General features: G+C 35.6%; 1 protein-coding gene across 1 annotated transcript in view; it reads left to right on the top strand.

Annotated features, from left to right (window-relative positions):
* Positions 1 to 656: 656 nt before the first annotated feature.
* LOC126818857 (cytosolic carboxypeptidase-like protein 5) overlaps positions 657 to 16,487 on the top strand; it is a 44,761-nt gene continuing 28,930 nt past the window's right edge. Inside the window, exons 1-2 of the mRNA XM_056100185.1 lie at positions 657 to 821; positions 4,848 to 4,981. Coding sequence (XP_055956160.1) covers positions 4,882 to 4,981 — 100 coding nt within the window. The 5' untranslated portion in view covers positions 657 to 821; positions 4,848 to 4,881. The remainder of the gene's footprint in view (positions 822 to 4,847; positions 4,982 to 16,487) is intronic.

The following is a 16,487-nucleotide window of genomic DNA, read 5'->3' as shown; positions in this document are numbered from 1 at the left end:
ATTATTAATCAATCTCTAATTACAATACATTACAACGAATTGCAACGTAAGTTAACATAAGTTTCTTGTCAACAAAAATCACATACACGAGTTATCTCCCGTGAACCTCCGATTTGGAAAAAAACCAGTCACGCTTCTTAAACTCATACTAAATTGTTATTTTGTGTTTCCACAGTCAATATTTTTGAAGTTATTGGTTGTTATTTTGGAGTTATTGGGTAACTCGACGCAAATTGTTTTTTAGTGTTATTTTGGAGTTCGGCCTATTGGGTAATACGACGCGCACGTTATCATAACCATGATGCATATATTTGAAATTAATTCCGGTAGTCTTTCAAATAAATACACACACAGGGCCTTTATTTGGCCTGTGGAGATATCAAAATAGTAATTCGTTACATTATAATGTATTATACATTTAAAATAAATTAGTTTTGTGGGAGGAATCGGGGTTTTTCGAAGTGAATTCCGGTGATTGTATGTGAATTCCGGTGATTGTATGTGAATTCCGGTGATTGTAAATGAATTCCGGTGAATTCCGGTGATTAGTCGGGCCCGTTTTATTCCCCAAAAAAGTATCGGGATTGGCCCTTTAAACTCGAAAATTCGACGATTGTCATTTTACAAGCATGTGACATTTCTAACATCGTTGATTGGATGTTACCTTTGTCACGTGGTCAGCAACCATGATCGTTTACAAGATGGGTGCTGAAAAAATGAAAATTATTATGATTTAGGGCCTATGTCAAGAATGTTTTCATACAGCATGTGTAGATTAAATTACACTTAAATATGCGGGTTTTTTTCTCCATATCACACAGGTAAATGGCGGAAAAAACATAATCATGGTAAGGTGTGAGTTGTAGATGAAGATGACAGATTCTGGCTTATACGTTTAGCTCTCTGAACTGTACTGTCTGAACCATCGTAAATTTTAAACAGATTTCTTCGATTATGATCAAACTACTTATCTTTGGTTATTATAAACTTACCTGTGTGTTTGAAATCAACCCCCGTTAAATAAAATCCATTGCACAATTTAAAGTTCTCTCTTGAAAAAATGGACGTATTTTATTTATGTATTTTTGACGGAGTTCAAGACAACATGGCTTTCCTCCCGTGTTGGGCGAAACCATTGAATCTGTTGCAGGGTATGACACAGATTTTGACAACCACGTGTTGCAATCATTTCGATCGTTTGAGTTTGGGCAACGAAAAATATCAACTGATTACAGTTTTGACAGTATTGTGATATGGTGCAATATTTATTGTTCATGATGAAAATATTTTCATACAGCATGTGTAGATTAAATTACACTTAAATATGCGGGGTTTTTTTCTCCATATCACACAGGTAAATGACGGAAAAAACATAATCATGGTAAGGTGTGAGTTGTAGATGAAGATGACAGATTCTGGCTTATATAAGTTTAGCTCTCTGAACGTACTGTCTGAACCATCGTAAATTTTAAACGGATTTCTAGAATTATGATCAAACTACTTATCTTTGGTTATTGTAAACTTACCTGTGTGTTTGAAATCAACCCCCGTTAAATAAAATCCATTGCACAATTTAAAGTTCTCTTGAAAAAATGGACGTATTTTATTTATGTATTTTTGACGGAGTTCAAGACAACATGGCTTTCCTCCCGTGTTGGGCGAAACTATTGAATCTGTTGCAGGGTATGACACAGATTTTGACAACCACGTGTTGCAATCATTTCGATCGTTTGAGTTTGGGGAGCGAAAAAAATCAACTGATTACAGTTTTGACAGTATTGTGATATGGTGCAATATTTATTGTTCATGAGGCTGACCTTAAAAATATCTTTGTTTCGCCTAACGCGACCGACTAACTAAAACCACCCCCGACTTAAATTATTTTATTGCACTTTTCCACGATCTTTTTATTTTATTTTGTGTGTCAACCTGAAATATATCATGAGAGTTATTTCCCTATACTATGGCTATGGTTTGATTCGAGAAAAATGAAAGCACAACGCGCACTATCGTTAAAAACGTGTTGAAGGAGTTTCACACTTCAAGTTCGTGGCTAATCGTGTGCGAGTCGGGCATCACGAAAAATCCCGATGTCATTGATTTGTTTGCCAATAAAGAAGACGAATGTTTCCACCCGGAAAATTATTAAGCTGTCAAATTAGCTCTTAAGTTTAATAAAAACTTTCAGTTCGTTACTTTTTACGTCAGACCCCAAATTCATTAAACAAAATTAATGAATCTGTAGTATACAGCTAATAAGTTTTCTGTATTGATTTCTCTGACTTTAAAAAAAAATCTGAAAAAAAACCCGACCTACCGACCCTTCTCCTCGATTGTGGGTCGGGTTTGGTGAAACAAAGATATTTTTAAGGTCAGCCTGATGAAAATATTTTCTTTTATCAATTATTTATTTTTTTTTTTATTGTAAATAATACTTAAATCACACCATAGCCCCCACCCAGTGGCGGCGCCAGCCGTCGGTGATTGGAGGGGCAAAGTCCAAGGTTAAGGGGGCAAAGGCACGAGCTTCAACTAGGGGTAGGGGGCCTCCCCCAGAAAATTTTGAAAAACAGGTTGCCGGAAATGCAGCCTGGCAGTATTTCAGGCACTGATCGATGAGGTAAAGTGTCAAACGAACAGACTTGCAAATCACGATGAAGCCCACTCACGAGCGTCAAAGTAGGGAGTCCTCCCCCAGAAAATTTTGAAAAATAGACTGCTGTAAATGCTGTCTTACAGTATTCTGTCAGGCACTGATCGTCGAGATAAATAGATCTGCCCAGATACCGTCCGTCGCCTGATCACTAGTTTATCCGACTAGAGAACAAAATGCCAAACAAACAGACTTGTGAATTCCCCTTGTTAGTGCCAAAGTAGCGAGTCCATTTGGGACCTCGCCAAGAAAATTTTGAAAAATAGACTGTCGGAAATGCTCTACAAGTACAACATGCAAGTTTATGACTGAGTGGGGATGTGGGATTTATTCACTGTAGAAGGTATTGATTACCGAAACGTACATGTATCATACTTTTACCCCCCTGGCAAGATATTAAAGATATTCATTAGTAAAATTTAAGACCCGTAAAACGAATGTCATTTTTTTGTGTCATATTTGTGTTCAAAAGAAAATTCATTCACCCGACTCTAATCAAAAATATGATTAAAACAAAATATTTCAATAGGTAAAAGCTATAAATTTTACTAGAATGTTAAAGATAGTAACAAAATAAAGGAATACGGGCAGTTATATGTATGAACGCCTAATCTCAATACCGAGCCGGGATTACACAAAACTTGAATTGTCGTAAAAGTACTGCAAACCGTGACATCTTGTAACCCCTTTATACAAAATGATCTCTCCTGAAGAGTGACGTAATCGGCTTCCATTTTGGTATTTCTCCATGTCAAAAGTTTGTGGGAATTAAATTTTTTCAAGAGAGAACTTTTTTATTCGTTGGGATATTAAATTGTGCAATGGATTTTAACTAACGGCAGTTGATTTAAAAACACACAGGTAAGTTTATAATAACCAAAGTTAGTAGTTTGATCATAATAGAAGAAATTCGTTTAAAATTTACGATGGTTCAGACAGTAGGTCTCATTACTTCAGATTACTACACTCGCCTTTAGTTCAGCTCTGAACGTAGGTCTCATTACACTCGCCCTGTACATTCAGGAACTGTCCTATTGAATCCTTGTCGAAAATAAAGTCAATTTTACTGGGCAACGTTTTACTGCTCTATGGTCGCGTGTTAGACCCTGTGAACGCCTGAACAATGTAACTGAACATCTTACTAGTCTTAGTGAGAAAATATTAGCGATTTAGCTCCTTTTAATGCTAGGTGGTGAAAGATACGGTGCCTTGTACAGTGTGACAGCGATCTTACATTTGTCTGATTTGAAGCCGCTGATCAGCATTTTGCGATCTACAACACAGGCAGTTTTAATCAGATTTTAATACAACATTGATAGTAGTATAATGAAGAGATTTCCCAAATAAAGTATTCGAATCAATGAGTAATTTTCACTGGTTCCTTTAGGAACTCTCTGACTGGAAGCTGTCCGCTGACCGTCCCTATATAGCTGCAATATGAAAATACTGATCTTCCCCACCTCTGTTCTAAGGCTATTTTGGAATCCTTACCTTCAATTTTTCACCGTGATTCTTTATTTTTCACTGTGATTCTTTATTTTTCACTGAAAGGAATCATTTCTCGCCATATCTAACATAAATTTATAATAATTCAACACTATTTTCAAGTAGATTTTGAACTTATCAACCATACACAAACATGCCCAGACTGCATTTTTTTTTTAATCACAATATTCTACTTGAAAATAGTTTTGAATTAATATAAATTTGTATTAGATGTAGCGAGAAATGATTCCTTTAAGCTAAAAATAAAGAATCACACTGAAAAATAGAAGGTAAGAATTCCAAAATAGCCTAAGAACAGAGGTGGGGAAGAGCGGTATTCTCATATTGCAGATATATAGGGTTTCTCCGATTGATATGCAGGCCCAATGGCGGAGACTAGAACTAGAGAAATCCAGCGTGCAGTAATTCAGATTTCAGTTCTGGCCACTACATCTAGTGATTACGCATAAGCACTCTTTCGTATGGTCAACTAGATAAAAAACCTCATCTCTCAACCCTCTGTGTTTCAAGATAAGAGATGGTACTGTATGGATTCACCTGGCAAAGTACAATGCAAATCAGAGTACTTCAGTAAGCAAATTAATGGTCAACTTGCTTCATATATTTAGCTTGCTAACTGCTGGACCTCTTCTAGTTCGGATTATTTACTGGTACATAATTTTATCTAATTCACAAATGTTTGTTTCAGATACTGAATGTAAAGAGGATATTACTATTTTGAAATGGAGTTTAGGTTTGGTAATTTGCTCTTCACATCCAAATTTGATTCTGCTAATTTGGCGCAAGTTGAAAAAACTACAAGAGATGATGATGACACAACCGGTAATTATTCAATATATCTATATGAGTTTTTACGGGTTTCCCTTTTGCAGGGGTCTATAAAAGTTGAGTGTGCCTGCGCACACACTTGAAAATGTGCCTGCAGGGTCATACTGAAACACAGGGATGTATCCAGGATTTGGTGAGTGGTGCGAGGCAAACAAATTTTTGGGAGGGGGGCGTGGTCTTTTATGAAAATTAAACCCTTCTTGGTGTATTTTCAGAGCATCTGCTGCCTTTTGTATTTGGTTCAGTGCAAATCAAATTTCCATTTATATATTCAAATTTTACCAAATTCACTTAATTTTCATCAATGATACAGGGATCTAAAAACTTTTTGACACCACCCAACCGAGCATAAAATTGTCCCGCCCCACTCTGTTTCTCTGGATAGATAAGTTGAGGACCTTTCGGTATTTGTTGTTTTGTTGTGTTTTTTTTTCAAATATTTCTTTATTACTTTGAGATTAAAAATTAAAACAATTCTTAAAACGGTGTTTGTGTTTTATTTGAGTACAACGAATTATGACAACAGGTAGATATTTATAATTAAAACATGTATTATTTGACTTGTTTGTAAAGTTGTTGTACGTGTCTCACGAATATTATTATTATTACGGTGGAATGAGAATCAGATCAGGCAGAAACTGAGAAAGCTCTCATCGTCCTCCTAGTCCTACTCTCGGCCCGTAGCAAATCCACGGTCAACACAGGTAAGAAATAAAATAAGAAACATCGTGAAAATTTGCAGGCACGTGTAGGACAATTACGACATTCAAACCTTTAACATTGGAGTGCCGTAAATTTGTCTGGGTGACCTATTTACGGCAAATAAACAAATATAAAGACCGTAGAATAATTGTAAAATGAATAAACCTAGGCCTACACATCTTCTAAGTATAAATAAACAAAATACCAATACATCTTTCTTTAAACTAATTTGGTATGATAGGGTCTACTACGGCACACAAAAATAAATTATGCCGTGACAGACATGGTTTGCGTACATCGGCTTTAACCATGGCTTTGCCGTTTAATTGCCGTGGTAAATTTCGAGCGCTGAGTTTGTGTACAGAGAAGGACGAAGGGGTTTAAATACAACTGGGCGGCTTCCTTCGATTTTTTCTTTGTGCTGGGCGGAAAAAAATAGCGCCGCCCGGCGTGGCTACATCTTTAAAATTGTGCCTGCAAAAAAGTTTTTTTTAAAGCAAATGTGCCTGCGCATTCCGTGCGCATGTACGCGGAAATATCGATGCCTGTCTACAAGTCACAATTCTTATCCGATATTGACGAAACTGATTTAAAAAAACGTATTATTATATCACTCTTACACCCTAAGGACAGCTATGTTCGAATTTCGTGAAAATCTGCCCAAAACTGACAGACAAAATGGCCGCCCTTCGATCTCAAATAGCGTAAAAATATGGTATATCAAGGTTGTGGACACTATAGAGGTCACAATTTTTATCCAATTTTGTTGAAACTTGAAATGTACGTTTATAACCCAAAGATCTCGGTTCCTTTCGATATTCACGCATATCGGACCGTAACTTCCTGAATTATGTCCCCTGATTGTACGATATTGGCATGTATCGAATCGAAACTTCATGGATTATGGCCCCTGTTTGTATGATAAATCACGTTTTTAGCTTGTGGACCCTGTAGAGGTCACAATTTTTATCCGATTTTGTTGAAACTTGAAATGTAAGTTTATAACCCAAAGATCTTGGTTCCTTTCGATATTTGCGCATATCGGACCCTAACTTTCTGAATTATGGCCCCTGATTGTACGAAAAATCGCGTTTTTAGCTTGTGGACCCTATAGAGGTCATAATTTTAATCCGATTTAAAAAAACGTATTATTATATCACCGTTACACCCTAAGGATGGCTGAGTTCGAATTTGGTAAGCTAGCTTCACTCACCAATTTTTATACGCTCACATTTTCATGTGGATGTATATTGTCGTCGCTCTGTCCGTCAGTCCGTCCGTCCGTCCACAATTTGTTTGTGGACTCTCTACAGGTCACAATTCTTGTCCGATTTTGACGAAACTTGAAATATAGGTTTACCCCAAAAGATCTTGGCTGCTTTCGATATTGGCATCTATCGGATCGAAACTTCATGGATTATTGCCCCTATAGAGGTCACAATTTTTATCCGATTTTGTTGAAACTTGAAATGTATGTTTATAACCCAAAGATCTCAGTTCCTTTCGATATTCGTGCATATCGGACTGTAACTTCCTGAATTATGGACCCTGAATGTACGAAAAATCGCGTTTTTAGCTTGTGGACCCTATAGAGGTCATAATTTTTATCCGATTTAAAAAATGTATTATTATATCACTGTTACACCCTAAGGAAGGTTGAGTTCGAATTTCGTGAAAATCGGACCAAAATTGCCTGACAAAATGGCAGCCGTTTGTACGCGAATAGTGTAAAAATATGGTAAATCAAGGTTGTGGACCCTGTATAGGTCACAATTTTAATTCGATTTTGATGAAACTTGAAATGCATGTTTATAACCTAAAGATCATGGTTCCTTTCGATATTTGCGCATATTGGATAGTAACTTCATGAATTATGGCCCCTGATTGTACGCAAAATCGCTTTTTTTAGCTTGTGGTTCCTCTGGAGGTCACAATTATTATCCGATTAAAAAAAAAAGTTTGATTATATCACCGTTACACCGTAATGAAGGTTGAGTTTGAATTTAGTGAAAATCGGCCCAAAATTGCCGGACAAAATGGCCGCCGCTTGTAAAAATATGGTATATCAAGGTTGTGGACCCTATAGAGGTCGCAGTTTTAATTCGATTTTGATGAAACTTGAAATGTAACTTTATAACTCAAAGATCTCAGTTCCTTTCGATATTCGTGCATATCGGACCGTAAGTTCCTGAATTATGGCCCCTGATTGTACGAAAAATCCTGTATTTAGCTTGTGGACCCTATAGAGGTCATAACTTTTATCCGATTTAAAAAATCGTTTTATTATATCACTGTTACACCCTATGGAAGGTTGAGTTTGAATTTCGTGAAAATCGGATCAAAATTGCCGGACAAAATGGCCGCCGTTTGTACTCGAATAGTGTAAAAATATGGTAAATCAAGTATGTGGACCCTGTAGAGGTCGCAGTTTTAATTTGATTTTGATGAAACTTGAAATGCATATTTATCACCTAAAGATCTTGGTTCCTTTCGATATCGTCGCATATCGGATCGTAACTTCCTGAATTATGGCCCCTGATTATACGAAAAATTGTCTTTTTTAGCATGTAGTCCCTCTGAAGGTCACAGTCATTATCTGATTTTAAAAAACTGTTTGAATATATCACCGTAACACCATAATAAAGGTTGAGTTCAAATTTCCTGAAAATCAAACCAAAACTGCCAGACAAAATGGCCGCCGTTTCTACGCGAAAGGTGTAAAAATATGGTATATCAAGGTTGTTGGTAGAGGTTACAATTTAATCCGATTTTGATGAAACTTGAAATGCATGTTTATAACCCAAAGATCTTGGTTCCTTTCGATATTTGTGCATCCGATTGTAACTTCATGAATTATGGCCCTTGATTGTAGGAAAAATCACTTTCTTTTTAGCTTGTTCGATCTCCCGAAAATGTGGGCGTATTCTGCCTGGCAGCCGCTGGTTACTTAATCAGGTGGAATTTGTTTTAAATCATGCTTTGATCAAATTCTGACTAGCATGATCTACCTAACAATAAGTCATTAGTTACAAGAAATCGCTTGAAAATATAATGAGGGAGTCAAAAATAGTAGCAGAACTAGGCCTAGTAAACTGGAATTCTATGCCAAAATTGACAAACAACACGTGAGGACGGTATACATAGCAACCGATAAAACCCTAGATATCGCATTCTTTTATTGGGTATTTTTGATCATGTAAGCACGAACTGCAATTGTCTGAACAAGAACTAACTACAGAATTGTGATAACGATCTGCAAATAAAGTAATAAAGGCTAAAAACTCACCCAATGTTAAACGAAATCTTCGAAGTGAAGTCATCTTTGTTGCCAAGAGTTACTCCTCCTTAGTCTCGGTTAGCAAGTCGCAAATATTTTTATCACGCTACCACCGCGGCCGGCCCAAAATACCACATTAAGACTATTTTCCTATTCGTTAGAAAAAACCTTTTTGCCTATATTCCAATAACATTTCTTTCATAATTCATTTACCAGCGATTTGAGTCTCAAGCATTTTTATACGCCCCCGTCCATCCATCTGTCGGTCCATCGTCCACAATTTCTTGTGAACGCTCTAACGCCAAAAGTTATCATCCAGTTGTTTTAAAATTGATATATGTTGTTTACATTAGTGAGATGAAGAAGCCTATTTAATTTCAATAATTTCCTTTTATTACGTCTAGAGTTATGGCCCTTGTTTCACTTTGTTGAACCTTGTGAACGCTTTAATGCCAAAAGTTAACATCTGATCTTTGTGAAATTTATATGCAATATTTAAGTTAGTGAAACGAAGAAGCCTATTGAATTTCAACAATTTCTGTTTATTACGTCTAGAGTTATGGCCCTTGTTTCACTTTATTGAACCTTGTGAACGCTTTAACTCCAAAAGTTATCATCCGATCTTTCTAATATTTATATCCATTATTTGAATTAGTGAAATGAAGAAGCCTATTGAATTTTAGCAATTTCTGTTCACTACATCTAGAGTTATGGCCCTTGTTTCACTTTACTGCACCTTGTGAACGCTGTTAACGCCAAAAGTTATCACCCAATCTTTGTGAAATTTATATGCATGATTTAAATTAGTGAAACTTAGAAGTCTATTGAATTTCAGCAATTTCCATTTATTACGTCTAGAGTTATGGCCCTTGTTTCACTTTATTTCAAACCTTGTGAACGCTCCAACGCCAAAAGTTATCACCCAATCTTTGTGAAATTTATATGCATTATTTAGATTACTGAAACGAAAAAGGCTATTGAATTTCAGCAATTTCCGTTTATTACGTCTAGAGTTATGTGTTACCCGCACACTGTTAGTCTAATAAATTAATCGACACTAAAACAACAGGAACTTATAAAGGTTTTAATCAAAATTAGAAACATATATGATACATATAATTTTCGGTTGGGGATAGCAAGGTCAAATTCGGATATCCGGAATTACGTGGCTTCGGGACGATTTGTGGTCGTCTCTAACACTTCTATAAACACTTTCTACTACCAGACATAAAGACTAAATATAAAAAAAAACACTGTCTTCAAACGCTGTCAAAACACTTCCTTGAGCCAGGATAATAATATCCAGTTTTCAAGACGAAAAGGCTAATGCATGGAGTTCGTTCGTTCCTTTCTGGTGTTTTACGTCCACTTCCACCTAAGGTGATATCGTAGACAATTATGCATGGAGGCAATGAGACTCAACTTATTCATCCACCTAGTAATAAAAGGGGGGGTGAAATCCTAAACTAACAGACACAAAATAAATAAAAGAACCCATGCCTCAACTAAACCAACATGACACATGGCTTACAACATGCATAAATAATAATTTGAAAGGATAAAATATACTAAATAAGTCTTAAATTAAACATGCCTACTAATTAATAAATTCTTGATAAACAAGAAGCTAATATTATCTCCCTTGGACAAGTCGGCATGGAATCTAAAATCCAGACACGGGTACTATCCCAAAAATATGCAGAACTTTTGACACAAAGTAGGCACCACAAAACTAAGGATAGGCACGGATAGCTAGATAATTTATCTACCAGATACATATAAGTTCCCATCAAAAATGTTTACTTACGAATTCTGCCCGCTTAATATTATAACAAACTAAGTGAAAATACATATAAATTCATAGTAAAGTTCTTGCTTGAAAATACAGTTGGCAGACACAGTTAACAACAATAAAAACATAGGCAGCATGTGCAATTAGAAATATATACCCTTAAACAATATAAAAATATCAAAATAATAAACAGGCGATGACTGTGTCGAGAAAACGATAGATTTTACTAAAGTAGCGATAGGTACCAAAAACTTACACCCATAGTCTAAATATAGAACTACGGAGCGCTTTTCCGGAAAACGAAATACAAATAATTAAGATAGCTACGGCTACCGGTTACATATGGCCCTTGTTTCACTTTATTGATCCTTGTAAACACTCTAATGCCAAAAGTTATCACCCGATCTTTGTGAAATTTATATGCACGATTTAAATTAGTGAAACGAAAAAGCCTATTGAATTTCAGCAATTTACAATAATTACTTCTAGAGTTTTTGCCCTTGTTTCACTTTGTTAAACCTTGTTAATGCCCGATTTATGAAAGTTATCATCTGATATGTATGAAATTTATATGCATCATTTAAATTTGTGAAACAGGTCTATTGAATTTCAGCAATTTCCATCAATAATTTCTAGAGTTATGGCGATTGTGAACGTTTAAATGACAACAGTGATCATGTGATCTGTATGAAATTTATATGCATTATTTAAATTAGTAAAATGAAAAAGCCTGTCAAATTTCAACAATTTATGTAGATTACTTCCAGAGTTGAGACCCTTGTTTCAGTTTGTAGAACCTTGTAAACCCTCAAACAACAAAATTTATAATCTGATTTGCATGGAATTGTCTTGTAAAGGCCCCCAATTACCTACAAAGGAATAAATATGCGACAACCCTTGTCGACCGCTCGGACAATTTAGCTGCAGTGGGCGTATGTTTTGTTGCCTGACAACCTATCTTAAATTTGCAGGAAATTGAGAATATGTTTTATAAAATGAACGCCAGCACGTGGCCAAATAACGGCGTTTTAAAATGGGTGTAAAAATGTTTTCTAAGTAGTTCCGAAGAAAATCCTTAAATATTTGAGCCACAATATCGATAAACATGTTCCTGTTGTTACATATTTATCAGGGTTTTATTGTCCATTTATCCAAGCTATCCACGCCATAGCGTCTCGTTTTCTAATGATTCAAGCATGGTTAAAGTAGATAAGTCAGTAACTCAATATCATCCAAAATCTTTGACATTGAAAACACAAATTTTTTTGCAATTTAAATCAGCATTGGTGTTTTGATCTTACCTGGAAAAGATGGGCTTCTGATATCCAATATTTAAGTAAAAAAAAACATTTTACCATTGGTACATGAATCGTGTACCATAATGCGTTTCAAAGGTGCTGAAAGAATGAGGCTAGACATATTCCACAAGTCATGTCAAACGGTGACATCATATTCTTATTTGGAGAGCATGCGCAATAAATAATATCGGTGTTGACTGGAATAACCAGACGCTAGAAACTGACTTGCGGTTGAAACTTCTGGCGTGTTTCGCCGAACATAACTGATGACTATTCACAGTAAAACGGACACGATTGAATGTAAAACAGTTTATATAAATTCATGTTACATTATTATATGTGTTGCGACTCATTTGTGCCAATTTCTAGGTCCAAAATATTAGCGATTTAGCTCCTTTAAATGGACAATAAACCCCCTCTAAATACGTAACAGGAAGTATTTATCTCCTAATTATGCTGAGATCTATTAACTGTGCATTAGATACAGGGGAATTATCACTGACTCAAAAACATGTATTCCAAAACCTGGGAAAAATCAAACACTTTTAAAAAAACTGTAGGCCCATAACACTGTTGAATTCTTGCTACAAAGCCATATCGGGCAGCATTGCCAATCGTGTTAAATCCGTTCTACCCAAATTAATTCATGAGAAACAGGGTTCCTTTCTGGCAGATATGCAAAACTGGATAAAAATACTTTACAAAAATGTGCAGTCATGTGTTATACAAAAATATGTCTAAATTCTTTAAGCTGGAGGAAAGAGGTTGTAGACAAGGCGAACCGCTCTCACTGTATATGACAGTGTGTCATGGAAATTCATTGAAAATGTTGTCTGCGCTTTTAATTTCGGGCCCTCCATGCAAAACTGGATAAAAATATGCGCAGTCATGTGTTATACAAAATATGTCTAAATTCTTGAAGCTGGAAAGAGGTTGTAGACAAGGCGAACCGCTCTCACTGTATATATTCTTATTATGCGCAGATGTTCTTGGGTCAATGATTAAGCAAAATGATAGAATTAAAGGTGTAAATATATTTGGTAGACAATTTAAAATTGCACAATATGCTGACGATACATCACTTTTCTTGGATGGGTCAGAAGAATCATTGTGAGAAACTATGAATACTCTGGAATTATTCTTCCGAATGTCAGGATGAAGAGTTAATATAGATAAAACAAATGCTATCTGGATGGGCCGATATGCAGGTTCAAAGACAAAAATATGTAATGAATTTAAATTTAATTGGCCTGAAAACAAGTTTACTTCTCTTGGTATCAATTTTAGTAAAAATTTAGTAGAAATTATGGATCTTAACTTTAATGTAAAATTAGATGATCTTGAGAAACTAACATATATTTGGACCAAACGGAAACAGACTTTAATTGGGGGATTGACCATTCTTAAGAGTTTAGTCCTACCAAAAATAAATCACTTGTTCTCAGCATTACCCAACCTAGAATGTTCTGATCTCAGAAAACTTGAAAACATATGTTTCAAATTTATATGGAATCATGGGAATGACTGAATCAAATGCTCAAGAGTTATAAAATCAATTGAAGACGGAGGTCTAAATTTTACTGATATCAGTGCATTCAATAAGAGTTTGGAAATATCTTGGATCAGAAGATTACATAGTCAAAACAGTAATTGAAGTCCTTTTATAGACCATTATTTGAAAATACTCCCCTTTGAAATTTCTGCAGTAGGATCTAATCTAAACTCCAAAATACTTGAGGTGATAGAAAATCCATTCTGGAGGAACACCTATAAAGCATGGGTTGAGTTTGTTGAGAATGTGCTCGAAAAGGACAACAAAGATATGAACAGGGAAAATATTCTATTACAACCCATCTGGTATAATTAAAAAAATCAGATTTGGATTTATTAAAGACTGGTTGAAAAAGGGAGTCAGAACTATAAATGACCTCCTAAATGACAGAGGCATGATCAAAACATTTGAAAACATAAAAGATGAATTTGGACTGAAAGGTTCATTTCTTCACTACAACGGATTGATAACATCTCTTGCTAAAAAGTGGAAAAATATATCTGACCATGTACATTCTCATTTACAATAAACATGCGTCTTGAGACCCATCCAGATCATACTTAGTAAATCTAAGGGTTGTAAAGGATCCAATGTAAAAATGAAATAAAATGGATGAATATCCTTAACCTAAATCTGTCTCAAGGACAGTGGAGAAAAATATATGCTCTACCAATAAAAAGTGACATTGGACACAAAGTTGCTAGAGTTTCAACTCAAATTTCTACACAGAATTGTTACCACGAAAAAACATCTTACACTATCAAACTAAGCAAGGAGAAACAGTGCTCATTCTGCAGGGAAAAAGATGAAACTCTTGAACACTTATATTATGAATGCTCTGAAACTCAAAATATTTGGACTTGCGCTTGAAAAATATGGGTTTCTTGATGTCCATTTCACATGTAATGTTATAATGCTTGGTAAACAGGAGACACCCCCTGTTGTCAATTTTATTATCATATGTAGCAAATATTATATCTTCCGAAGTAGTATAATAGGCAACAAAAAAAAAATAAAAAAAATTGACGGTTAGTAACAAATTTTGTCAGGATCACTTTTTTGACATATGTAACACATGGTAACAAATTTATCAATGGAATTGATATTGCTGGATTTGGTAGATTCTGCATCCATTTTATAACACGTGTGCAATGCTTATGTGGAAATCTGTTTAATGGTATCATTGGCACCGAATATGACATAAGTTCATGGCTAACATGCCACCAAATGTGACATAAGTTCAAGGGTAACATGGCACTGGTGAAACCCGTCATTACTGCATTGCAGTTCTAGATTATTTTGGGATTGTGGAAGGGGTCATCAGCATCACTGTTTGTTATTTTTTTTTCATATAGAAGTTTACATTGACAGCATATTGTTTTTTATACTTTATTATTATTATTATTACAGCATATTTATAGTGCACCCTTTCATATAACATGTTCAGAGGCACTTTACAAAGTGACAATGTAAATCACACATAAACAACAAGATTATGGGCATGTTAACGATTGTATACAGAGTCAGTTAAAAGCCTGATTAAATAAATGTGTTTTAAGTTGTTTTTTAAAAGAATACAGAGATGTACAACATCTTAAACTAAATGGTAGATTATTCCATAAAACAGGTGCTTGATAACTATTGTCGTCGCCCCTGTCCGTCCGTCCACAATTGTTTGTGAACAGTCTACAGGTCACAATTTTTATCCGATTTCAATGAAACTTGAAATATAGTTTTATCACCCTAAGATCTCGGTTCCTTTCGATATTGGCATCTATCGGACCGTAACTTCATGGATTATGGCCCCTGATTGTACGAAAAATCACGTTTTTGGCTTGTGAACACTGTAGAGGTCACAATTTTTATCCGATTTTGTTGAAACTTGAAATGTAAGTTTATAACCCAAAGATCTCGGTTGCTTTAAATATTCGCGCATATCGGATTGTAAGTTCCTGAATTATGGCCCCTGATTGTACGTAAAAACGCGTTTTTTGGCTTGTGGACCCTATACAGGTCATAATTTTTATCCGATTTAAAAAAACGTATTACAATATCACCGTTAAAGCCTAAGGATGGTTGAATTCGAATTTCGTGAAAATCGGCCCAAAACTGACAGACAAAATGGCCGCCGTTCGTTCTCAAATAGCGTAAAAATATGGTATATCAAGGTTGTGGACCCTATAGAGGTCACAATTTTGATCCGATTTTTATACACTTGAAAAGTAAGTTTATAACCCAAAGATCTCGGTTCCTTTCGATATTTGCGCATATCGGACCGTAACTTCCTGAATTATGGCCCCTGATTGTACGTAAAAACGCGTTTTTTGGCTTGTGGACCCTATACAGGTCATAATTTTTATCCGATTTAAAAAAACGTATTACAATATCACCGTTAAAGCCTAAGGATGGTTGAATTCGAATTTCGTGAAAATCGGCCCAAAACTGACAGACAAAATGTCCGCCGTTCGTTCTCAAATAGCGTAAAAATATGGTATATCAAGGTTGTGGACCCTATAGAGGTCACAATTTTTATCCGATTTTTGTCCCCCGCCTTTCGAAGAAAGCAGGGGACTATTAAAATGGGTTCGTCTGTCTGTCTGTCTGTCTGTCCGTCTGTCTGTCCGTCCGTCTGTCTGTCCGTCACACTTTTTGGGACACAATAACTCTCTTCCTAATTGAGCTAGAATGTTCAAACTTGGTGTATGTGTTTATTAGGTCAATGCCTTGATGGAGTTCGAAGATGAGCATTTTCCGCTTAGGGTAAGCAGAGATAAGCAATTTGATTGGTTGATGCTTTGGGACACGATAACTCTCTTCCTAATTGGGCTAGAATGTTCAAACTTGGTGTATGTGTTGATTAGGTCAATGCCTTGATGGAG

Source organism: Patella vulgata, chromosome 4 (genome assembly GCF_932274485.2).
Source record: "Patella vulgata chromosome 4, xgPatVulg1.2, whole genome shotgun sequence".
Classification (NCBI taxonomy): domain Eukaryota; kingdom Metazoa; phylum Mollusca; class Gastropoda; family Patellidae; genus Patella; species Patella vulgata.
Note: the sequence above shows the minus strand (reverse complement) of the source record. Positions and strands in the feature narration are given on the sequence as shown.